General features: G+C 36.2%; 1 protein-coding gene across 10 annotated transcripts in view; it reads right to left on the minus strand.

Annotated features, from left to right (window-relative positions):
• Positions 1-22,246, minus strand: part of ADD3 (adducin 3 (gamma)) — a 129,486-nt gene that overhangs the window by 27,199 nt on the left and 80,041 nt on the right. For 6 of the 10 annotated variants that reach the window (XM_010859380.1, XM_010859372.1, XM_010859373.1 and 3 more), the window contains exons 2-3: positions 20,103-20,150; positions 3,432-3,655 (exon numbers count right to left, since the gene is read on the minus strand). In XM_010859380.1, the coding sequence (XP_010857682.1) occupies positions 3,432-3,626 (195 nt within the window). In that variant the 5' untranslated portion in view covers positions 3,627-3,655; positions 20,103-20,150. The remainder of the gene's footprint in view (positions 1-3,431; positions 3,656-20,102; positions 20,151-22,246) is intronic. The other 4 variants (XM_010859377.1, XM_010859375.1, XM_010859378.1 and 1 more) reach the window with 1 other exon arrangement.

The following is a 22,246-nucleotide window of genomic DNA, read 5'->3' on the forward strand; positions in this document are numbered from 1 at the left end:
CTTTAGTTTCTTTAGGTAGATATATTCCTAAGTATTTTATTCTTTCCGTTGCAATGGTGAATGGAATTGTTTCCTTAATTTCTCTTTCTGTTTTCTCATTATTAGTGTATAGGAATGCAAGGGATTTCTGTGTGTTGATTTTATATCCTGCAACTTTACTATAGTCATTGATTAGCTCTAGTAATTTTCTGGTGGAGTCTTTAGGGTTTTCTATGTAGAGGATCATGTCATCTGCAAATAGTGAGAGTTTTACTTCTTCTTTTCCAATTTGGATTCCTTTTCTTTTTCTGCTCTGATTGCTGTGGCCAAAACTTCCAAAACTATGTTGAATAGTAATGGTGAAAGTGGGCACCCTTGTCTTGTTCCTGACTTTAGAGGAAATGCTTTCAATTTTTCACCATTGAGGATAATGTTTGCTGTGGGTTTGTCATATTGAACTCAGCATTTTAAATAGAAAGCTTACAAATTTGTTTCTTACAAACATGTACTAGTAATACCTTTGATTTTGATCTTCATTGGTTATGGGTTTTGTCTAACAGAATGAACCTCAATATTCACACGAGACACATACAGTTTTTAAGAAAATTATATTCACAGAAACATTATAATCTTGGACTTAAAGAAACAAAGAGAGTACAAAAAGAGGTCTTTGAACTCCAAAACCTCTACAAGAAGAAAGCAGGGTGAGAAAAATACACAGCTGCAAACACAGGCTACTTTTTAAGGAAAAGGAAGAGTAATTCAGAGAATGGAACCAAAAACCCAGAGGGCAGAGCCAAGAGCCAGGGAGACTCATTTCTACTAAGTAGAAGAAGGACTGAGTTCTTATCAAGGGAACTTTCAAACATTGGCCCAGATGGATTTTAGAATTACTACGAAGCAGTGACTCCTCTGTACCCTCAATTTTTTCCCTTTTTTGAACAAGAATGTCCACAGCAGTTAGCTTCGGGTGTGTCCCACCACTGAATGTGTGTGAGGGCAGTTCTCAGGTCTATAGATTGAGAGGCACTATATTTAAGGAATTTCACTTGAGATGGATCACCTATACCTGGACTGGATTTAGAAGTCAATATTTTGGATTCAGGCTAATGTTGTAATGGGATGAAATTTTTGCAGGGGTAGTAGGAGATGGTGAGTGCATTTTGCATGTGGGAGGAAGGTAGATAAATTATGGCAGACTGTGGTGCTTTTAAAATAAATTGTGATCACAGAGTGGACAATCCTCCCCTCCAAAGGTGAAGCTTCGTTCCTCTCAAGTATGAGCTAAACTTAGCGACTCACTTCTTAACTAACAAATATGGCAGAAGTATTGTGTGAAATGTCTGAGATCAGGTCATAAAAGGTACTGCAGGCTCCTCTTTGCTCTGAGATACTTCCTCATGGGGAGAGCACTCAAACAGCCTCTGCTTAAGGTCCATGTGGCAAAAAACTGCAGCCTTTTGCCAACAGCCAGGTGAGTGACCCATCTTAAAAGAGTGGAAACCTCCACTCTAGTCAAGCCTTCAGATGCAGCAGCCCTGACAGATACCTCATGAGAGACCTTAAGCTAGATCCACTCAGCTAAGCTGCTCCTGAATTCCTGACTCACAGAAATGATGAGATAATAAAAGCTTGTTGTTTTAAGCTGCTAAGTTTTGTTTTTTAGTAATACAGGCCACCATATATCATTTCCTTTGGTGAAAAGTTTGTTGTATTAAAAGAAATTTGAAAGCCATGTCCTAAAACATGGCAGAAAGACAAAATACATATACTTTTCCAAGTCTTTCACAAACAAGATTTTAAATTCACTAGCAAAGAACTAAGGAAAAAATGACCTATCCACAATTCTTTTAAATCTTCTTTTGTACAAAAAGAATTAAAATTCTTTTGTTTCCTTCTGGGCTGAAAATTATCACTCTTGCTATATAAACATGGAAATGACAATCTATATACCTGCCCTTTACCATTCTTTCATTAAGTTCCCCAAGGCATAAGTAAAATTCATATTTTTAAGCCAATCTTGTAGTGGCAATACACAAGTTAAAAAAAAAAAGTTAGGTAATCTCAGTTATGTTGCCTTAGTTTAATGGAAAAATTATTTTTAAAAAACGCTGGCATAAAAATGTAGTTTGGCACTTTTTCCTTTAAAGCTTTACTTAGAATTGAATGATTCTCTTTGGAGCATTAACCAAAGAAATCTTGGTATTTAATCTTGAACAAAATCTGAACTTCATTTCATTCTTTCAGTTACTTTATCCTATATATTACCGTAATTCTTTGGCTAATTAGTTAGTTCTTCAAAGTGGAGTTTGCCCTTCAAGTATTTATAAACACAGAAACTTGTTTGCATAAAATAAGGCACTGAACATTTACTCTCTCATGATAAATTTTCTGGTTAATCTCCTTTCCATTGGGAAAAGATTTCTTTAAGGGTTTATTTAAAGGATAGCTTTATATTTAAGCTATACTTAAATTCCTGAAAGCCTGCACTGCTTTTATAACTTCTATTTGCTTTTATCTAGGCCACTGATACAGGAGAATTAGTCAGGAATGGAATTCCCCTTTGGCTTTGGACTCAATCTCTGTGATTAAATCCACAAGGGCACAACAAAAATGATTTACCAGGGCCACCTCAGGCAGTTCTATGTCTTGGTGCTTATTTTAGTACCTAAGTTGGAAATCTAACACAACCCTATCCTGGGCATCGTGTGTCTATGTATGATGAACTCTAGCTTACGGGGCCCATGATCTTCCCTATACATATAGTTACGAATTCAATCTGCGTGTTAAATCAAGTTGTTCAGTCATTTTCCAATACTTACATGTGACCTTTACAATTTCACTGAAGGTATGTAGGAAACTTATATCATTTGAACGTGATTTACAAAGTCTGGATATGACTGTGCAGACAGAATTTTCAGCTTGGGTTAAGGTTAGAATCTACGTTTAATCTAGTTAGTTTGGTGTGCATGCACATATGTGCACCTACATTAGGTGCATGGAATATTAAGCTGCCAAATGACAGATATTTTCATAAACCTGAAGTCTTCCTATGATTGTCAAGATACCCAAAGGAAGAAAATATGTGGACGGGGTGTATCTAACTCATTTCTTGGTTCCTAACTCTTTACTCATGCCTTTCTTTTCTTCACAGATACTCAGTCTGAAATGAGAATCCTTGAATTTAGTAGCATTTTTTGTTTCCCTGTAATGAAACATTACACTCAGAAATCACACAAGAAAAGTTATCACCAAGATGATGCTAGTTTATCCATAAAGTGTTGCAAATTAAATTTATATACTAGGTGTTTATTTTGCCTCTGAAAAATTGGGGACAACCAGTCCCTGTTCCTACACCACTCTTCTACCCAAAAGCAGATATCTCCTACCTCACTGTATCATGGTTTCCAAAGAGTAAAAAAAACTAATGCTTCTGAATCATTTTGACTCACCGGACTTTGCAAGATCTGAGTAACTCGTTTCCTCTGCTCCATCATATTGAAGTCTTGTCGCAGATCAGGAGACATGTTCCTCTCCCTTATGTATTCTGGGTCATTTTCATTGATGCGGTCAAAATACCTCTCTTTGTGAGGCATGCTGGGAGGAGGAGGAGTAGTGACCACGCCTTGGCTAGCATCTGAACTCATGCTTCACGTCTGCCGAGTCTCCCTGTTATCTGCATTAATAAACACAAAGTAGGACACTCATATTAATAATAAATTCATTATTAAATTTGAATTTTACATTGGTCATGCAGAACTGTTACCCTGTAACAGTGGCCATTTTCTTTAAAAAGTAGCTTTTCAAAAAATATTAGGACACTTTTTTTTATTAGGGTAAAAATAGATTATAATGCTAAATTGTAGATTGAAATTTTCAGAGCTAGTAGAAACCTGTGGTTCAATTACAATAATGTCATCAACTGCCAAATAGATTTTTTTAAAGAAGCAACAATCAAAATATCCAAAAGTAAAATGTCACATTTAAGACAGCAAAATTTCCTCATTAGTGATTACTGTTAGTGGAGATTCTCTTTTCTCTCTTATTCATGCTTTTATGTTAGACCAAACTCGGGCCACATTTAACAACCACTATATTTTATAGTGAATGTAGCTTATTAACATATGAGAGAGAAACAGCTATAAGTTTTTCAAATGATTCAGTAAATTCCAGGGAAAATGCAGGAATTATTAAGGCTGCCAGACTCTGTAACTTCAACAGACAGTACTTTAAATCCAGTGAGAAACAATAAAAAGCTATTCAGAAACCACAGGGACAGCTGATTCATTTAATTATTACTGACAGGATAATCCTTGGTTTTATGCCAGGGAAACGATTCATTTGGGCTTTGCTACAATTGAGCATGTAATCAATCAACAGTAGATAGACTAACAGGACAGTCATTCAACATCCATCCCCCAGCCCCAGGCTGTGATGGCTTGTATTAGAAGTTGAGGAAGCCATCTAACCTGGTGCTTCTCAAATTGTCTGTGGTGAAGAACTTTCTCCAATTTGCCGTGGACTAGTATTTTTGTAAAATATAAAAAATGCACTCTGATGTCATGGCAATGTCAAACTACAAAATGTTTCTAAATGCTTACTATCATATTCTGTCTGCAGACTGGCACCAGATCCTGGACCACACTTAGAACATTACTGACCTAGCAGAGAGGAACAGTCACTGCACGCTAAAGGAATGCTTCCTCTCACTTTTAGATGTGATGCAGCACAGGCTAAACCATGAGAAAAGGACACCACTGATTGATTAGTGTATCCCTTTACCCAGTTGTTCTTTTGAACTGAATATAGAAAGTGCAAAAATGTGCAACAAGGAAGAAGAAAAGGAAACAATTTTAAAAAAGAAATTGTAAAGACAGTTTTGTGTAGCACAGTTTTCTCTGCAGGTGGTAACAAATGCAATCTGTTCAATATAAATGATTGGGTAACAGAAAAATACATCCTCACTACAAATGGTATTTATTTAACTGATTATTTGCCTGTAAGAAGAATCACTTCATAATAAAGGAAGTTAAGTGCAGAACAGTTCCTAGATAGATCCAGAAGGGAAAAGGCAAGGGCTACCTTTTTCTTAGGGATCTGAATCCCTGATAAAGACCAAAGATACCTGATCTCATCTCCTGAACACAATTAACAGCTAGTGAGGTTTCTGTACTTATCTCTAATAACAGTCTTCTCTGACAGAATTCATTTCTAAAGCTGCCCTGACCCAACTTAGCCCAAGGAAATTCACTGTAAGACATTAAAAACTCTTGCATTAAATTCTGGTCCCGGAAATGTAAACTTATTTTGTTAAAAATAAATTTTTGCAAAACATGCTAAAACTGATTTCTTTTACTTGAAAACATCAATCCCATGTTCAACATTCTACAAGCTACCTGAATTGTTTTAGTATTCAACCCTTCAAATTCATGAAATATGGTTAAAACACTTCACATCATATGGCTTTAATGAAATTCTGATCTGATTACTAGAAAGCAACTTATTAATATCAGTGAAAGAAATGTAAAAAATAAGCTTTTTTATAATTGAATCTTCCACATCCTAATTCATTAATTTAAAAATTGGAAGAAAAGACTAAAGAATGGATATCTGTTCATTATATGTGTTCTCCCCAGGAAAAAAAAGGTGTTTTTTTTTTTCTTTTTAATATAACATTCACTACTAATGGAATGACCCTGGCCATATTATACTCTTCCAAAAATTAGCTTTTGCTACACTGTTATCAGATTGACATTAACCTATAGTATTTTTCATCATCTTGCTTTTATCCAAAAATGTGGTGCACAGAGCACCTATTCCAAAAAAACTTTTTCATACCCATTTGAGTTATCAGCAATCTAAAGGTCTAACCAATCTCTGGAACCTAGTTTTCTTAGAAGCTGTTTGTAACAAGGCCATTTGAACTCCTTAAAATAGTTTATAGCTAGCAGATAAAAACTCCAAGAAGAAAATTTTTAGAGAAACAAACAAACTCACATATATTAGTAAATGTCATGCTGCCTTGGGTACAGACTAAGTAGGTACTCAATATATGCGACATCAGTTAACAAAGAAATCAATTCTCTAGTTTACCACACTAGGTCACTGACTATAAATAAGCCATTTTTAAAAAAGAAATCCCATAAATGTTGCCTTTAGTTGGATTTTAACCTATTCCTCAACCCCTAGAGCACTACTTAGCCTAATGGAGGAACAGAGTTAGATAATAAGCCTATGTCTAACTGAATTTGCTGATGCTTATAAACTAATTTTACTAAAAACACAGCAAAAAGCAAGGAAATGTGGTAGTAGATTTATTTTGTTGTCCCAGCACTGGCTTAAGAAACTGATAAAAAGAACACTGGTAAGTAAAAGCTTAAGAGTTTAAAGAACTTCTGATTAATGCATTTTTAAATGAGTGAGGTAAAAAGGAAAATACATCTCACCACTCATTCTAGTAATAAAAGAACATATTATATATGTGTTAACACTTTATATCATTTATACTATGCTCTTACATCTTTCTATCTTATTCCATCTTTGTAACTACACAATGAGATAGAGATTAATAATCTAGAGATTCCATGGATTAAATATACTGCCAAAAATCCCACTGTTTATGTCAGACAATATTCAAAGCCACAGTTTCCATCTCCTAGTTCACTTTACAATGAAACATATCATAAAACACAAGAGGGCTAAAATTTTGAGACTTTAAGTCTACATTCTGTCCTAAATATTAGGCAACTGAGAATATACAGAATCTGTCAAAATTAAGGAAATGACACCAAAAAGGGGAAATAAGATTAGAAATGACTCAAAACACTGTGATCTTTTTAAAACTCCAAAAGCTCAGAGACTTGTGGTTGTCAAGGGGGAGAGAGGAGGGGGAGTGATGGATTAGGACTTTGGGATTAGCAGGTACAAACTATTATATGCAGAATGGACAAACAATAAGATCCTACTGTATATAGAACAGGGAACTATATACAGTATCCTATGAGGAACCATAATGAGAAAGAATATGAAAAAGAATGTACATACATGTATAACTGAATCACTTTGAACAGTAGAAATTAACACACACTGTAAATCAACTACACTTCAACAAAATAAATTTTTTTTAAAAAGTTCATTATTTACCACAGCTTTTTGATAAAAGAAGTTTCAAAGTTTCATGTACTTGGAGTAAGGATTGGAAATTAACAAGAAGGATATAGAAATAAGGAATAAGGGCAGTAGTTTGTCATTCAGGTGCTCTTCTATACCTAGATGCTCAACAGTAAAAGCTTTACACAGATTTTTAAGCCAATCATAAGCAAAAACTGATTATCTGCAATTTTACAGACTATGGACAGAACTGCTATTTCAAGCCTGGAAAAAACCTAGGATCCACAAGATGATCTGAAATAAACAGAATTCAGAAAAAAAAAAAAAAGAGAGAGAGAGAAGCTTTCAGCATCATACACAACAGCCAAGACATGGAAACAACCTTAGTGTCCATCCAGAGAGATGGATGGACAGAGAAAATGTGACGCGCACACACATACAATGAAATTATTCAGCTATAAAAAGAAGGCAAATCTGCCACCTGCAACAACATGGATGGGCCTTTATGGCCTTATGCTAAGTGAAATAAGTCAGATAAAGACAAATATGATATGATCTCACTTACATGAAGAATCTAAAAACATCAGACTCACAGAGAGTAGAATGGCAGTTGCCAGGGGCTGAGGGGTGGGGGAAACGGGGACGTACGGGTCACAGTACAACACTCAGTTGCACATAAAAACAAAGTACAACATCCAGTTATAAGTTCCAGGGATCTAAGGTACAGTAGGATGACTAGTTAACAATACCATATATTTGAAAACTGCTATTAAAGTACAACTTTAATGTTTTCACCATAACAACAACAACAAAGTAAGTATGTGAGATATGACTGCTGTTAGCTTACCATATTACGGCAAGTATTTCACTATACATGTATCAAATCATCACACTGTACACCTTAAATATATACAACGTACTGTCAATTATATTTCAATTATATAGTTACCCACAGGACACATGTCACCAAATACCTTTCTGGAAGATTATGATACCAATGTTAAAGACTAAATAATTTTTACTCAACCTAATAAATTTTGCTCATATTAATATAAAATTAAGTGATTTCTATGCTTAGAGAGAACTCCTAAATTAGTCTGAAATAATGATAAACAGGCCACAGTTAAATAACCTGCTATAGGGAAGTACATGTCAGGTCTTTCTTTCCTTCAAGTATCTACTGAGCATCTTCTATGTTCCAGGCCTTATGCCAGAGGTATTGGTGGACCGTTGAATCAAACCCTCTGAGAGTAGTTCACAGGTTTCTATAACCCGGTGAAAAGGATTCCAGCCAGAATAAGGGGAACCTTCCTAGAGAACATAACATTTTCTCACATTAAGGAGGGTAAGCCCAGGCAAACAGCAACGTGTCAGGGAATAAAGTTAGCAATGGAATAAACAGTGCAACTTACAGAAGCAATTGTTTAAAGATTTGGTTAAAAATCATTCCTGCAGGTAAATTAAACCATTTAACATCGATTATTTTTATAATAAAAAGTTACATGACTTGAAGAAACAGGTGAATTTCATGCTTGCTTAGAAAGCAATGCAAACTTACAATGCAAACTTACAGACTAATAAAGCAAGCAAAGAAGTGATTCCTACCGCTTCTCAGCACTTTGTACACAGTATGAAGTGGAAAAAAAAAAGGGTTCCAAAGTGAAAACTTGAAAGAAGTCAGTTCAGTTGCTCCGACTCTTTGCGACCCCATGAACCGCAGCATGCCAGGTCTCCCTGTTCGTCACCAACTCCCAGAGTCCACCCAAAGCCATTAGTAATCATTACCTCTTAATGCATATACTCTATTCTCCTTCACTGAAAAGTTGACCCAGAAGTTTTCTCATAGTATTTTGTAACAAAGTTCAATGGTTTTACTAAGACTAGGAAATCAAGCCCATGTAACCCCATGTTAAAATATTCTTTTCTGGGAGCTGAGGAATAAAGTAGTCTAAAATAGCAATAATAATAGACCTTTAAAGACAGCAGTTAAGTTGTCTTCTTTAAATAAAAGTTTTCTCCTCAAGCCAGTTTTAGGAGTAAGATTTTAGGTCCTTGAGCTTAAAAAAATTCAAGAAAAAAAACAACCAAAAAAACCCTAACAATTTATAAGCAGCATATGTAAAATGTCCCCAGTTTTATGAATCTGAAGCTGATTTTTCTCCATTTGTTTTTCAAGTTACTGAGTCAGACATGTCACAGGAAACACAGGTGAGTCCACTCAAATTGGGTGTGAACACTTTTCCACACCTTTATGTCAGTCTTGCCTGACTAGAGCCTATATTCCATTCTACCCAGTTATCTTTCTTAAAGTCCATCTTTTAATTTGATCTGATTATGTCTATCTTTCTTAGAACCTTGAATGGTTTCCTGTCATCCATGGGATAAAACCCTTTATGGCTTACTTGTTTTATCTTTCCCTCATCACCTATATGTTTCATAGAAAATACAATCGCTTTGTCTGTAACAGAAATATTCAAGCCTAAACTTTCACAAATATAAAGAAAACCCCAGTAAAACCACCAAACTATCCTTACAGGCTCACATTACAAATTCTTTAGCTTTTCTTCAAAATTAACGTGTATATACAGAAACTCTAGGGATAAGGATTCTCCGAAAGCTTTAAAATAATTGTTTAAAATGGCCCTTGTAAGACAGCCTTTTCAAAAAATAGTGAAGAAACTGTACATCCATAGGCAAAGGAAGAAAAAGAAAAAGAAAACCTCAACGTGAGTCTTGCTGTTGTTCAGTTGCTCAGTCTTGTCTGACTTCTTTGCACCTCCATGAACTGCAGCACGCCAGGCTTCTCTGTCCTTCACTATCTCCCTGAGTTTGTTGAAACTCATGTCCATTCAGTCAGTGATGTCACTCAACCATCTCATCTTCTGTCACCCTCTTCTCCTTTTGCCCTCAGTCTTTCCCAGCATCAGGATCTTTTCTAATGAGTCGGCTCCTCACTCGTTAGGAGTGAGGTGATCAAAGTATTGGAGCTTCAGCTTCAGGACCAGTCCTTCCAATGAATATTCAGGGTTGATTTCCTTTAGGATCAACTGGTTTGATCTCCTTACTGTCCAAGGGACTCTCAACAGTCTTCTCCAGCACCAGTTTGAAAGCATCAATTCTTTGGTGCTCAGCCTTCTTTATGGTCCAACTCTCACATCCATGCATGACTACTAGAAAAACCATAGCTTTGACTAAATGGACCTTTGTTGGAAAAGTTAATGTTTCTGCTTTTGAATATGCTGTCTAGGTTTGTCATAGCTTTTCTTCCAAGGAGCAACCTATGTCTTATACCTTATTAAAAAATTAACTCACTTGTAAGAATCTACCCAAAAGAACTGAAGACAGGTATTCAAATAAAAACCTGTGCATGAAATGTTCAAAGCTGTATTACTCACAATAGCCAAAAGGTGAAAACACTCCAAATGTTCATCAACTGACGAATGGATAAACAATAACTGTAGTGTAGCCATATATGGAATATTTATCCATAAAAGAAATGAAGTATTGATACATCTACAATATGAATGAACCTCAAAAACATTAGCTAAGTGAAAGAAGCCAGACACAAAAGGCCACATGTTTTACAATTTCACTTATATGAAACATACAGAATGGGCAAATTCATGGTACGGAAAGCAGACTGATGACTGGAAGGGGTGGGAGTCGGGGGAGAAATGGGGAGTGACTGCTTAATGGGTACTGGGTTTCTGTTTGAGATGATGAAAAAGTTCTGGATCTAGATGGTGGGGATGGCTGTACAGTATTATGAATGTACTTAGTGCCACTGAATTATATACTTTGAATGGCAAATTTTATGTTATACATATTTTACCATGATAAAAAATTAACTCAAAACAGAAACTATAAATCATTTAGGAAAAAAATCTTCAGGATCTAGGCCCAGGCAGTGTTCACAGATTTGACACCAAAACATGATCCATAAGAGGAAAACTGACAAATTGAGCTTCCCCTCAATTTTAAATATTTATCTGCAAAAGACACCGTTAAGATGAAAAGACAAGCTATATGCCATGACAAAATATTTGCAAACCACACATCTGACAGAGGACTAGAATGTATAATATATAACAAACTCTCAAAACTCAGAAGTAAAAAGAAATCAAACAATTCAATTAGAAAATGGGCAAAAAGACAGGAACAGCCATTTCACTGAAAAGGATACATGGTAGAAAAGCACATGAAAAGATGTTTAACATCATTAGTTATTACTGATAGTAGACCACATACAGGACTGAGTGAGAAATGTGTGCTCAGAGGTGCCCAACTCTTCTGCGACCCCATGGACTGCAGCCTGCCAGGCTCTTCTGTTGTGGGATTTCTCAGGCAATTAATACTGGAGTGGGTTGCCATTTCCTTCTCCAGGGGACCTTCCAGACTCACGGACTGAACCCATGTCTCCTACTTTGGCAGGCAGATTCTTTACCACTGAGCCACCTGAAAAGCCAGTAGTTATTAGGGAAACACAAATTAAAATCAACTACACAGGTCCTGGTCCCAGAAAGGCTAAAACAAACAAAAAATAATGATAATCTTAAATGCTGGAGAGGGTACAGAGAAACTGGATCCCTTGCACCTTGATAGTGGGAACATAAAATGGTAAGCAATTTCAGCAAACGTTTGGTATTTTAAAAAACAAAACATGCAACTATGAAATGATTCAACAATTGATCTCCTGGTCATTTAATCAAAAAAAAAAAAGGAGAACATAAGTTCACACAGTGTCACAGTCTGTATACAAATGTTCACAGTAGTTTTTGTTGTAACAATCAAAGACTAGAAACAATCTAGATATCCTTTGACACATGAATGATGAAACAAACTGTGGTATATCCATACTAGAAAATATTATACACACAATAAAACGGAATGAATTACTGACACACATAATAGCTTGAATAAATCTCTAGTGAATCACAATTGAGTTAAAAAAAAAAAAAGCCAATTCCAAAAGATTACATACAGCATGATTTCATTTATATCATGTTCTTTGAATGACAAAGTTATAGGAGTGGGGGATAGATTCGTGGCTGTGGAGGGAGAGAGGAGTACACAGGAGGAAGGAAGGCATGCAGGGTTATAAAAGGAGAGATCCTTGTGGTGATGGAACTCTTTTCTGTCCTGACTACGGTGGTGGATACATGAACATACACATGAGATAAAACTGCACAGAACTAAACTCACAAACATACATACAAGTGACTTACAAGCAAAACTGAAAATCTGAATAAGAAGAATGGATTACCACAATGTCAATATCCTGACTGTGATATTACACTATGGTTTTATAAGATGTCACCACTGAGGGAAAGTAAATGAAGGGTGGGGCTTCCCCATTGGCTCAGAAGGTAAAGAATCTGCCTGCAATGCAGTAAATCCTGTATTCAATCCCTGGGTCAGGAAGATCCCCTGGAAAAGGGAATGTCTACCCACTGCAGTATTCCTGCCTGGAGAATTCCATGGGCAGAGGAGCCTGAAGGGCTACGGTCCATGGCGTCACAAAGAGTTGGACATGACTGAGCGATTAATACTACTTCAAGATGAAGGGTACACAGGGTCTCTGTATTAATTCTTATAATTGCATGCGAATCTATGATTATCTCAAACTTTGAAAATTTAAGTTTAAAAAGGCCATTCCATAATGATGGAAAAAGTCAAATTGCTAGTTTCTATTTCACATAAAAATGTGATCAACTCTACAGCAGAATAAACCTTACATTGTAGTCATTTTTTGGATATTTTCTGTACCAGAATGTATTTTAAAAGCAGTTCTGTCAATACAACTAAACTGAATATGAATAAAAACACATACATTCCATTAGCATCAACTGGTCACCGAAAAATACTTCTCATGATGATTAGAGTAACTTTGAAATTTATCATCTGGTTACATAGTAATTTACTCAAATTAAGGTCAGTCAGAATATGAAGCCCCCAGCAGAAAATAAAATATTGTAAAAAGCATTTAATGGATACTGTTCAGATTTCACTACTAGTCTTTATAAACCAGGGGACATAGCGAGTGGAAATACTAACTCAACTGTTGGTTCTGTTAAGGAAATGTAAAAAATCTTGGTGTGGTCGGATCAATTTAATATTATTGCTTTCTATGAGACATAAAGTCACTGAGAAGTAGCTTGTTTCAGGTCCAAGAGCTAGCAAGTGGTAGATCAGGGATTTAAATTTATTTTGTTGATTCAGTTCAGTCGCTCAATTGTGTCTGACTCTTTGTAATCCCATGGACTACAGCACGCCAGGCTTCCCTGTCCATCACCAACTCCTGGAGTTTACTCAAACTCAAGTCCATTGAGTCGGTAATGCCATCCAACCATCTCATCCTCGGTAGTCCCCTCCTCCTCCCACTTTCAATCTTTCCCAGCATCAGGGTCTTTTCAGATGAGTTGGTTTTTCGCATCAGGTGGCCAAAGTACTGGAGTTTCAGCTTCAACATCAGTCCTTCCAATGAATATTCAGGACTGATTTCTTTAGGATGAGCTGGTTATATCTCCTTGCAGTCCAAGGGACTCTCAAGAGGCTTCTCCAACACCACAGTTCAAAAGCATCAATTCTTCGGTGCTCAGCTTTCTTTATAGTCCAACTCTCACATCTGTAAATGACTACTGGAAAAGCCATGGCCTTGACTAGATGGACCTTTGTTGGCAAAGTGATGTCTCTGCTTTTTAAGAAGCTGTCTAGGCTGGTTATAACTTTTCTTCCAAGGAGCAAGCATCTTTTAATTTCATGGCTGCAATCACCATCTGTGGTGATTCTGGAGCTCCAAAAAATAGTCTGTCCCTGTTTTACTGTTTCCCCATCTATTTCCCATGAAGTGCTGGGACCAGATGTCATGATCTTAGTTTTCTGAATGTTGAGTTTTAAGCCAACTTTTTCACTCTCCTCTTTCACTTTCATCAAAAGTCTCTTTAGCTCTTCACTTTCTGCCATGAGGGTGGTGTCATCTGCATATCTGAGGTTATTTCTCCTGGCAATCTTGATTCCAGCTTATGCTTCATCCAGTCGAGGTCTTCTCACGGTGTACTCTGCATATAAGTTAAATAAGCAGGGTGACAATGTGCAGCCTTGACATATTCTTTTCCCGATATGGAACCAGTCTGTTGTTCCATGTCCAGTTTTAACTGTTGTTTCTTGACCTGCATACAGATTTCTCAGGAGGCAGGTCAGGTGGTATGGTATTCCCATCTCTTTCAGAATTTTCCACAGTTTGTTGTGATCCACACAGTCAAAGGCTTTGGCATAGTCAATAAAACAGAAATAGATGTTTTTTTGAAATTCTCTTGATTTTTTGATGATCCAGTGGATGTTGGCAACTTGATCTCTGGTTCCTCTGCCTTTTCTAAATACAGCTTGAACATCTGGAAGTTCACGGTTCATATATTGGTGAAGCCTGGCTTGGAGAATTTTGAGCATTACTTTGCTAGTGTGTGAGATGAGTGCAACTGTGCAGTAGTTTGAGCATTGCCTTTCTTTGGGACTGGAATGAAAACTGACCTTTTCCAGTCCTGTGGCCACTGGGAAGTCTTCCAAATTTGCTGGCATATTGAGTGCAGCACTTTCACAGCATCATCTTTTAGGATTTGAAATAGCTCAACTGGAATTCCATCACCTCCACTAGATTTGTTCTATGTGATGCTTCCTAGGGCCCACTTGACTTTGCATTCCAGGATGTCTGTTTGTTGACTAGAGAAGATTAACGCCCAGGGTCTTAATCACAAGTCAGATTCAGGCAGGGGTAACTAGTAGTTTCTTTTCAAATGCTAATTCAAGCCACTATTCAGTGGCACTGAGGGGTTGAAAAGATTTTACTCAGGTCCCAGAAGAAATACCAGAATTGCCATGGCTTAGAAGAGAGTCAGCATCTTCACCAATATGGAGCCCTAAGGAAGCATGTTTAAAGGGAAGTAAGTAGTAGATTCTAGTTTCTCTTAACTCTGAACAACTAATTCTAAGCATAAAGGTTTCTGCTTCTGGGTGATATTTAAAACAACTCAGTTCTAGGACTCCTTTTCTTTAAAAGTGACCAATCCTATTACACAGTCATGTTTTCTACCACTTCAGAACAATATGACAGCACAAACCAGTTTGAACTCCACTAATGGGAAAAATAGTCTTTCAACAATGTTCTTCAAATTGAAAATGAGGCAGAAAACAGATTTTAAAAAGGTAATATTATAAAACACTATGGGTTTTCCTCTGGATATGCAGATTAGAAACAATATATCAAATATAAACAAAGTTCTAGCTTTAAAAATCTCATCCAAATATTTATGCAGTAACTAGTATGTATGTTTAAAGAACATTAGGTTCAAGTCATAATTAGATGAAACATTTTGGAATGATGGCTTTTGAACTTTTAAAAAATGGCGATCTACAATAAGAAATATATTTTATATTGTAATCACATACAAATACATGAGATGTATAACTGAAACAAATTCAGGACATGATACTAATACTTTCCCTTCAGTTCAGTTCAGTCCAGTCGCTCAGTCGTGTCGGGACTCTGCGACCCCATGAATTGCAGCACGCCAGGCCTCCCTGTCCATCACCAACTCCCGGATATGTGGTATATTCTGATATTTTCTATCTTAATCTCTTCCTTTAGAAAAATGTTGGTCAAATTTATTCATGATCTACTATTAAGTTGTAATCTACAGTTTGAAAAACACTGCCCTAGGCACTCTTAAGTCATGGTCGGATAAGAAATAGAAAGGAAAAGTGTGTGTGAGAGAGAGGAGGGAGGGAGATCGGGGGAAGAATATGTGCTAGAGAGATGGAAGGGAATAAGAAGTGATTCTTTGATTTTTTTTTAACAATAATATTTATGGCAGATTATAGCAATGAGATACTAGTGCTTTGAGGAATAACTAAATTTTCCTGCATTTGAATACTTAGAAAGTATTGTCCGTGTTATTTAATAACAGGGGTTTTTTTCCCTTCATTTTTTCTTGACTCACAGCTACTTCCACTTCACTTTTTGAGATCTCTCTGCTTATGTTTGTAGTCCCCACAAGGACAGAGTACTCCACAGCAGCGGCTGAATTGAATTATTTTACTATATCACAACTCCCTCCAAATCAATCTGGTTTGTGTTACTTCTAGGCTGGGAACGGTAAAAACAATCCTATGAAAAGTTATTACTTATAAAAAGTCTTTCCAAACTTGAAATTCTTGGTACTTTTAACAGCTTTCTCCAGAACATAAGCAAAAAGATGGGTGTACTTTTCAAGTACCAGGCCCATTGTTTCATATTTAAAACAACAATCAAATATATGCCAAGACTTCAAAGCAGCATATTTGGTTAACAACAACAATAACAAATGCTGGTTTATTTAGTTTTTCTTGATGAAAGTTACTATAAAATTGTGAACATATTTATAGTTCTAGAAAACAACTTAGACTCTGCATAAACTATGACAAGCCACATCAGATCCACCAGTGAAGTTTTTATTCATCTTACACTGTAAAATACATGAATTACTTTCAACTGCTAGCCAAAATTTTATATACAAATGACATGGAAATTGATAGATATGGAAAACTGAACTAGAAGTAGATAAAAGCCAAGAAAAAAAAAAAAAAAAAAAGCTATTGAGTGGCACTGAGTAATAGATGGCACTTTCTAAATGCCCAAATGGAAGAAGATTTAATTAGCCCATGAAGCATTGTGATCTTATTGCTATAATGGCTACTGATTCTGAGAGTTCTCTTGGAGTATTTCAGACTAGAATCAATGAACACATTTTACTGATAAGAGGAAACTACACGCAGAAGTGTTGAGCAGTTTTTCTAAAGCTACAATGCTCAAGTATGAGATACTGCTATAAAATTATATTAACATTAGTAATACCATATCAATCACAGAGAGCCCCATGGTCAAAATTTATGCCTCAAATGAAATATAAGAAAAAAACAAGGCCCACCATATACAAGTATTTTATAAATACTATTGACTGAGAGGAACAGGCTATAAAGAAAGCCTAAAAATCCTAGTGCTTATAAATGGACTTAATGTTATGATTGTCTGTCTAGCATGCACAGAAAAGTAGATGCACAAATGAGGTAGCTGTATAGTGGTGCTTTGCATGACTGAAATGACCTAACACATTTTCTTTAAAAATAACTAGACTTTTAAAAATTAAATTATGTAAAGTTTAAAAATAAAATAAAATTAAAAAAAAAAATTTAACTTGGGAAAAAAAGAAGTATCTACTAACGTATTACTAGTAAATTAAGGCTCTTTTTCACTTTAATTCTTTACAGGCTTTGAAGCAAAAATTAAGAGAACAGCCAGTCCAAATCTCTAGTTTTCTAGATCAGATAACTAATGAAAGAGGTCTTCATTCAGAGACATGCCCAAGATTATACACCTAACACCATCAGGGTGATCTAAGTTCTCCTAGCTCTTTATGCAACACAATATTGCTTCCTCATTAGTTGGCCTTTTCTATCAGTACTCAGCAACCCAGATAAATAAGATACATAAGAACAAGGAGTATTAGGAGATGGGCAGACCAAGAAGTTTAATAAGATAGGCAAAGATGAGTAGTATCATAAAATATCACAGAACATTCCATACAATTTTGATTTTCAAACAAAGAGGAACTAATTAACACATGTGGGGTAAGGGTCCTTAAACTGGCTCAAGTCCATATGAGAATACCACCACCTGGGCAATGATTACTCTTTTGGAAGTTGTAATTGTTACCTAACAGATAACTGTTATGTCGTAATTAGAATTATCAGAATGACATTGACTGTGCCCTGGGTTAACAATAAATTATGTTCAGGTTTACATTTGTATCTCTAAAGTTAATTTAGCATCACTTGAAAAAAACTTGAGGGCCTTTAACTGTGTTCAGTGTTCAGTGAATTGAACTGTGTTCAATTCAGTTGCTCAGTTGTGTCCAACTCTTTGCGATCCCATGGAGTGCAGCACGCCAGGCTTCTCCCTGTCCATTACCAACTCCCGGAATTTACTTAAACTCATGTCCATTGAGTCAGTGATGCCATCTAACCATCTCATCTGATGTATAATGAAGCAAATCCATCCTCAGAAAAAAATTATGTTGGCAGTAATTCCAATGTATAGATTAAAAAAAAAAACAACCCTGAGATTTAGCAATTTGCTTTGGACTACCAAACAAGGAATTAACTCACAGTTATAGATCTTAATTAGGTGTGGAAGAATGGACCAAAAAGATGGAACATCTCATTTCCTAGAAGTACATACAGCTACTACAAACTTAATTATTGTTTTTCTTTACTGGGCACCTGAAAATATATTCTAGAATTACAATACTCAGCTCCAAAACAGAAATGATAAATATTCTCAAAGTAGTAAAGTGAAAAAGTCTTGTATGGCTACCAAAAACTGGTATAAATTTAATTCTCTGTGGCCTATTGCCAAAATCCTAAAACTGATCCAAATCATTCTTAAATTTCTGAATCCTTTTTCTGTTCTTCTGAAATGACTCCTATTGCCGTTTTTTAGTCACTAAGTTGTGTCCAACTCCTTTGAGACTCCATGAACTATAGCCTGCCAGGCTCCTCTGTCCACGGGGTTTTCCAGGCAAGAATACTGGTGTGGGTTTCCATTCCCTTCTCCAGGGGATCTTCCTGACTCAGGGACTGAACTGGTGTCTCCTGCATTGGCAGGCGGATTCTTCATCAGTGAACCACCTGGGAAACCTTACTTCTGTTGAGTACACCTTTAAAATAAAACTATAAACTCTAAGTTTCAACACAAAGTCTAGGAAACAATGAATCTACAGTTGATCAGGAAAAGATACTATTGATTTGGGCCTGAGTTAAAAATTCAACTTAACTCAAAAAACTAAAATAGAATACCATATGACCCAGCAATTCCAATTCCGGGTATATATCCAGAAAAACAAAAACACTGATTGAAAAGATACATGCACCCCAATGTCCAAAGCAGCACTATTTATACACACAAGATTCAGAAGCAACCCAAGTGCCAGACAAATGAATAAAGAAGATGTGGTGCATAGATATACAATGAAATATTACTCAGTCATGAGGAAAAAAAATTAAATTCTACCATGTGCAGCAATATGGATGGATCTGGAGAATATTAACCTTAGTGAAATAAGTCAGAGAAAGACAGCTACTGTACGACATCACTTATATGTGCAATCTAAAGAAAAAAAGTGCATGCAAAACAGAAACAGACTCACACATGTAGAAACAAACCAGTGGTTACCAAAGGTGGGAGAGGAGGAGGGAGCAGATCAGGGGACTGGAGTTAAGAGGTAACCATCTACTATGTATAAAACAGATAAACAACAAGGGATTTTGTTTAACTTCTTGTAAATTGCAAAATTTTAAAATTGTAAATTGTAAAAATTGTATTTTTGTACAATTATATTGTATAGCACAGGAAATTATAGTCATATCTTATAATAACTTTTAATGGAGTATAATCTGTAAAAATAGGGAATCACTATGTTGCACACCTGAAATATTGTAAATCAACTATACATCAATTTAAAAAAATCTATCTTAAAGTCAAGGAAAACAATGCCAACAATAATAAAACAAACTAATAACAGTAACAACAACGCTTCATGTTTCTAAGGGTCTTGTACTTAATGGAAACTGACAGCTGGCTCAGCATACATTAAAAAAACCGACAAAAGGAACGTATCAGTTGGAGAGCACAGCTATGGGAGTATTTTGGCTTCAAACTGTTTTATAAATAAATGTAATACTTCTAACTAAGATAAACTATTTTCGCAAACATGAAAAATATATCCTGTGCTTGAATAACTGGAACACAGAGTAGTTCTATATAATCATAATACATGTTGTTCAAGTAGGTCCTTGCTGGGTTACACTGAGCAGGGTGATTCAAAGACTAAAGACATTCACTGTTGGACAAACAAAATGAATCTAATTTCTTTCTCACTAAGGTATTAACAGTTGATGAAGAATATTTCATTGATCAACATTACCTGTTTAAAGGAACAGTGAGCTGGTCTTCTGTATTTGAAGAGTAGGGGCTGTGGAAAAGAGAGAAAGTCACTTGCTTAGACATTGCTGCTGCTAAGTCGCTTCAGTCGTGTCCAACTCTGTGCGACCCCATAGACGGCAGCCCACCAGGCCCTGCCATCCCTGGGATTCTCCAGGCAAGAACACTGGAGTGGGTTGCCATTTCCTCCTCCAATACATGAAAGTGCAAAGTGAAAGTGAAGTCGCTCAGTCGTGTCCGACCCTCAGCGACCCCATGGACTGCAGCCTACCAGGCTCCTCAGTCCATGGGCTTTTCCAGGCAAGAGTACTGGAGTGGGGTGCCATTGCCTTCTCCTAGACATTGCTAGGACTGGAAAAAATGTTCGTCAGTAAACTGAAAAAAAAAAAAACTCATTATAAATAGGTCAAATTGACCAGTTCTAATGGGCATGCAAGGGACAGAGTTACAAACTTGAAGACATGAACTAAAAGTTCAGAAGAAGTGTAATTTCCTGAAGCCTAAACTTAAATCACTTTTTAGGCTTAGCTCAAATTGCTCCCAACATGAATCATTTGAAAAAGCAAATATAAAACTGATTTTAAATATAAATATATATATATATATATATTCCTGTAAAATGATGAGTAAAACAACCAGAGAGAGAGGAACTCTCTTAAGTATCTTACAGAATTCAAAAACACATGGCCTCGGTGCCTATACCCTCCTTTCTACAAAATATGATGAACGTTCTGTATCTGTCCCTTCAGTTATCATTTGTCTTCAACATGAAGTGTATTTGGAAATGGTTAGGAAAAAACCATAAGGTGGATTTTTTTTTTCCCCCCTAAGAGAAAGTTGACAGAGACTAGTGGATTGATTACTCAAATGTGCCTCTAAGACATTTAGTTTCTGTTATTAAGTCCCCTGGTATCAGTGAAAATTTTTAAATTGAGATCCAGGAAACTATCCAAAACCTGACAGCTCATGATAAATGAGAGGTTTTAAAAAGTGGAATCACTGGAGATTATGATTTTTAAAGAAAGAGGCACTGCTCTCAGTTTCTGGAGATACCTTAAATCTTTGGCTCTTTACTATTTAGTCCTGGAAAAAAGCTTTAAAAAAAAAAATTTATTCGTGCAGCACTGAGCTTGAAAAATTTAAAGTTGCCACTTTTGACATTTTCTTGAGAGGAATGTTTGAGGAAAATTCACTCTTACCTATTTCTGCATATCTCCTCTGAAACCTCAGGAAAATTTTTCCAAAGTGAGTATCAGAATACAAGTTATATATAAAACTTAACTCCTTCAAATTCCAACCTTACATATACCTATTTTTAAAAAAATTCTGAACTCAAGAAATTCTAGTTCCTCATTCTGAAGAGATGCAAACGGTCCTACAAAAGTTCATTACAGTATTAAAAACAAGTTGAATTTGCAAAATAAAACATTCACCCAAAAGGCTGGTCTAGAAAACTGAGTTGTTATTGTAGATGGTGCTTCTAATGTCCATTCCTAATGTCATCACTGTGACCAGTGGAGACAGGAGGAAGGCTGACACAGAAAATATGAGGCAAGGTTTCTTATTTTAAAAATTGAAAGGAAAATATACAGAAAATGTTAAAGAACCCAAAGTATGAGTTAGTTCCAAGAATTCATTTTGTTCTACTATTTCAGGTATCTCAACTAAGGATTTATGAATTTTATGATTATAAATTATAAAATACAGCTGTAAAAAGTCAATTCAAAAGCTGTAGGTAACTCAATACATAGCTCCTGCAAAGAAATCTGATTTGAAGAAGTTCCTCCCACCAGATTTTGGATGGTTAAGTAGGATTTCAAGATCATCACAACCTCATCTGTTTTCTTTCTATGGAAAGTCTAAGACTGAGTCATGAAAATGTAATTTATTAAGCACAGGTAATAATGGGGCTTCCCAGGTGGCTCAGTGGTAAGGAACCCACCTGCCAATGCAGGAGATGCATTCGGTTCGATCGGGTTCAATCCCTGGGTCAAGAAGATTCCCCTGGAGGAAATCCACAGAAGTATTCTTGCCTGGGAAATCCCATGGACAGGGGAGCCTGGTGGGCTGCTGTCCATGAGGTCGCAAAGAGTCAGACATGACTGGAGCAACTGAGCACACACAGCC

Source organism: Bison bison, unplaced genomic scaffold (assembly GCF_000754665.1).
Source record: "Bison bison bison isolate TAMUID 2011002044 unplaced genomic scaffold, Bison_UMD1.0 scf7180017864456, whole genome shotgun sequence".
Lineage (NCBI taxonomy): Eukaryota > Metazoa > Chordata > Mammalia > Artiodactyla > Bovidae > Bison > Bison bison.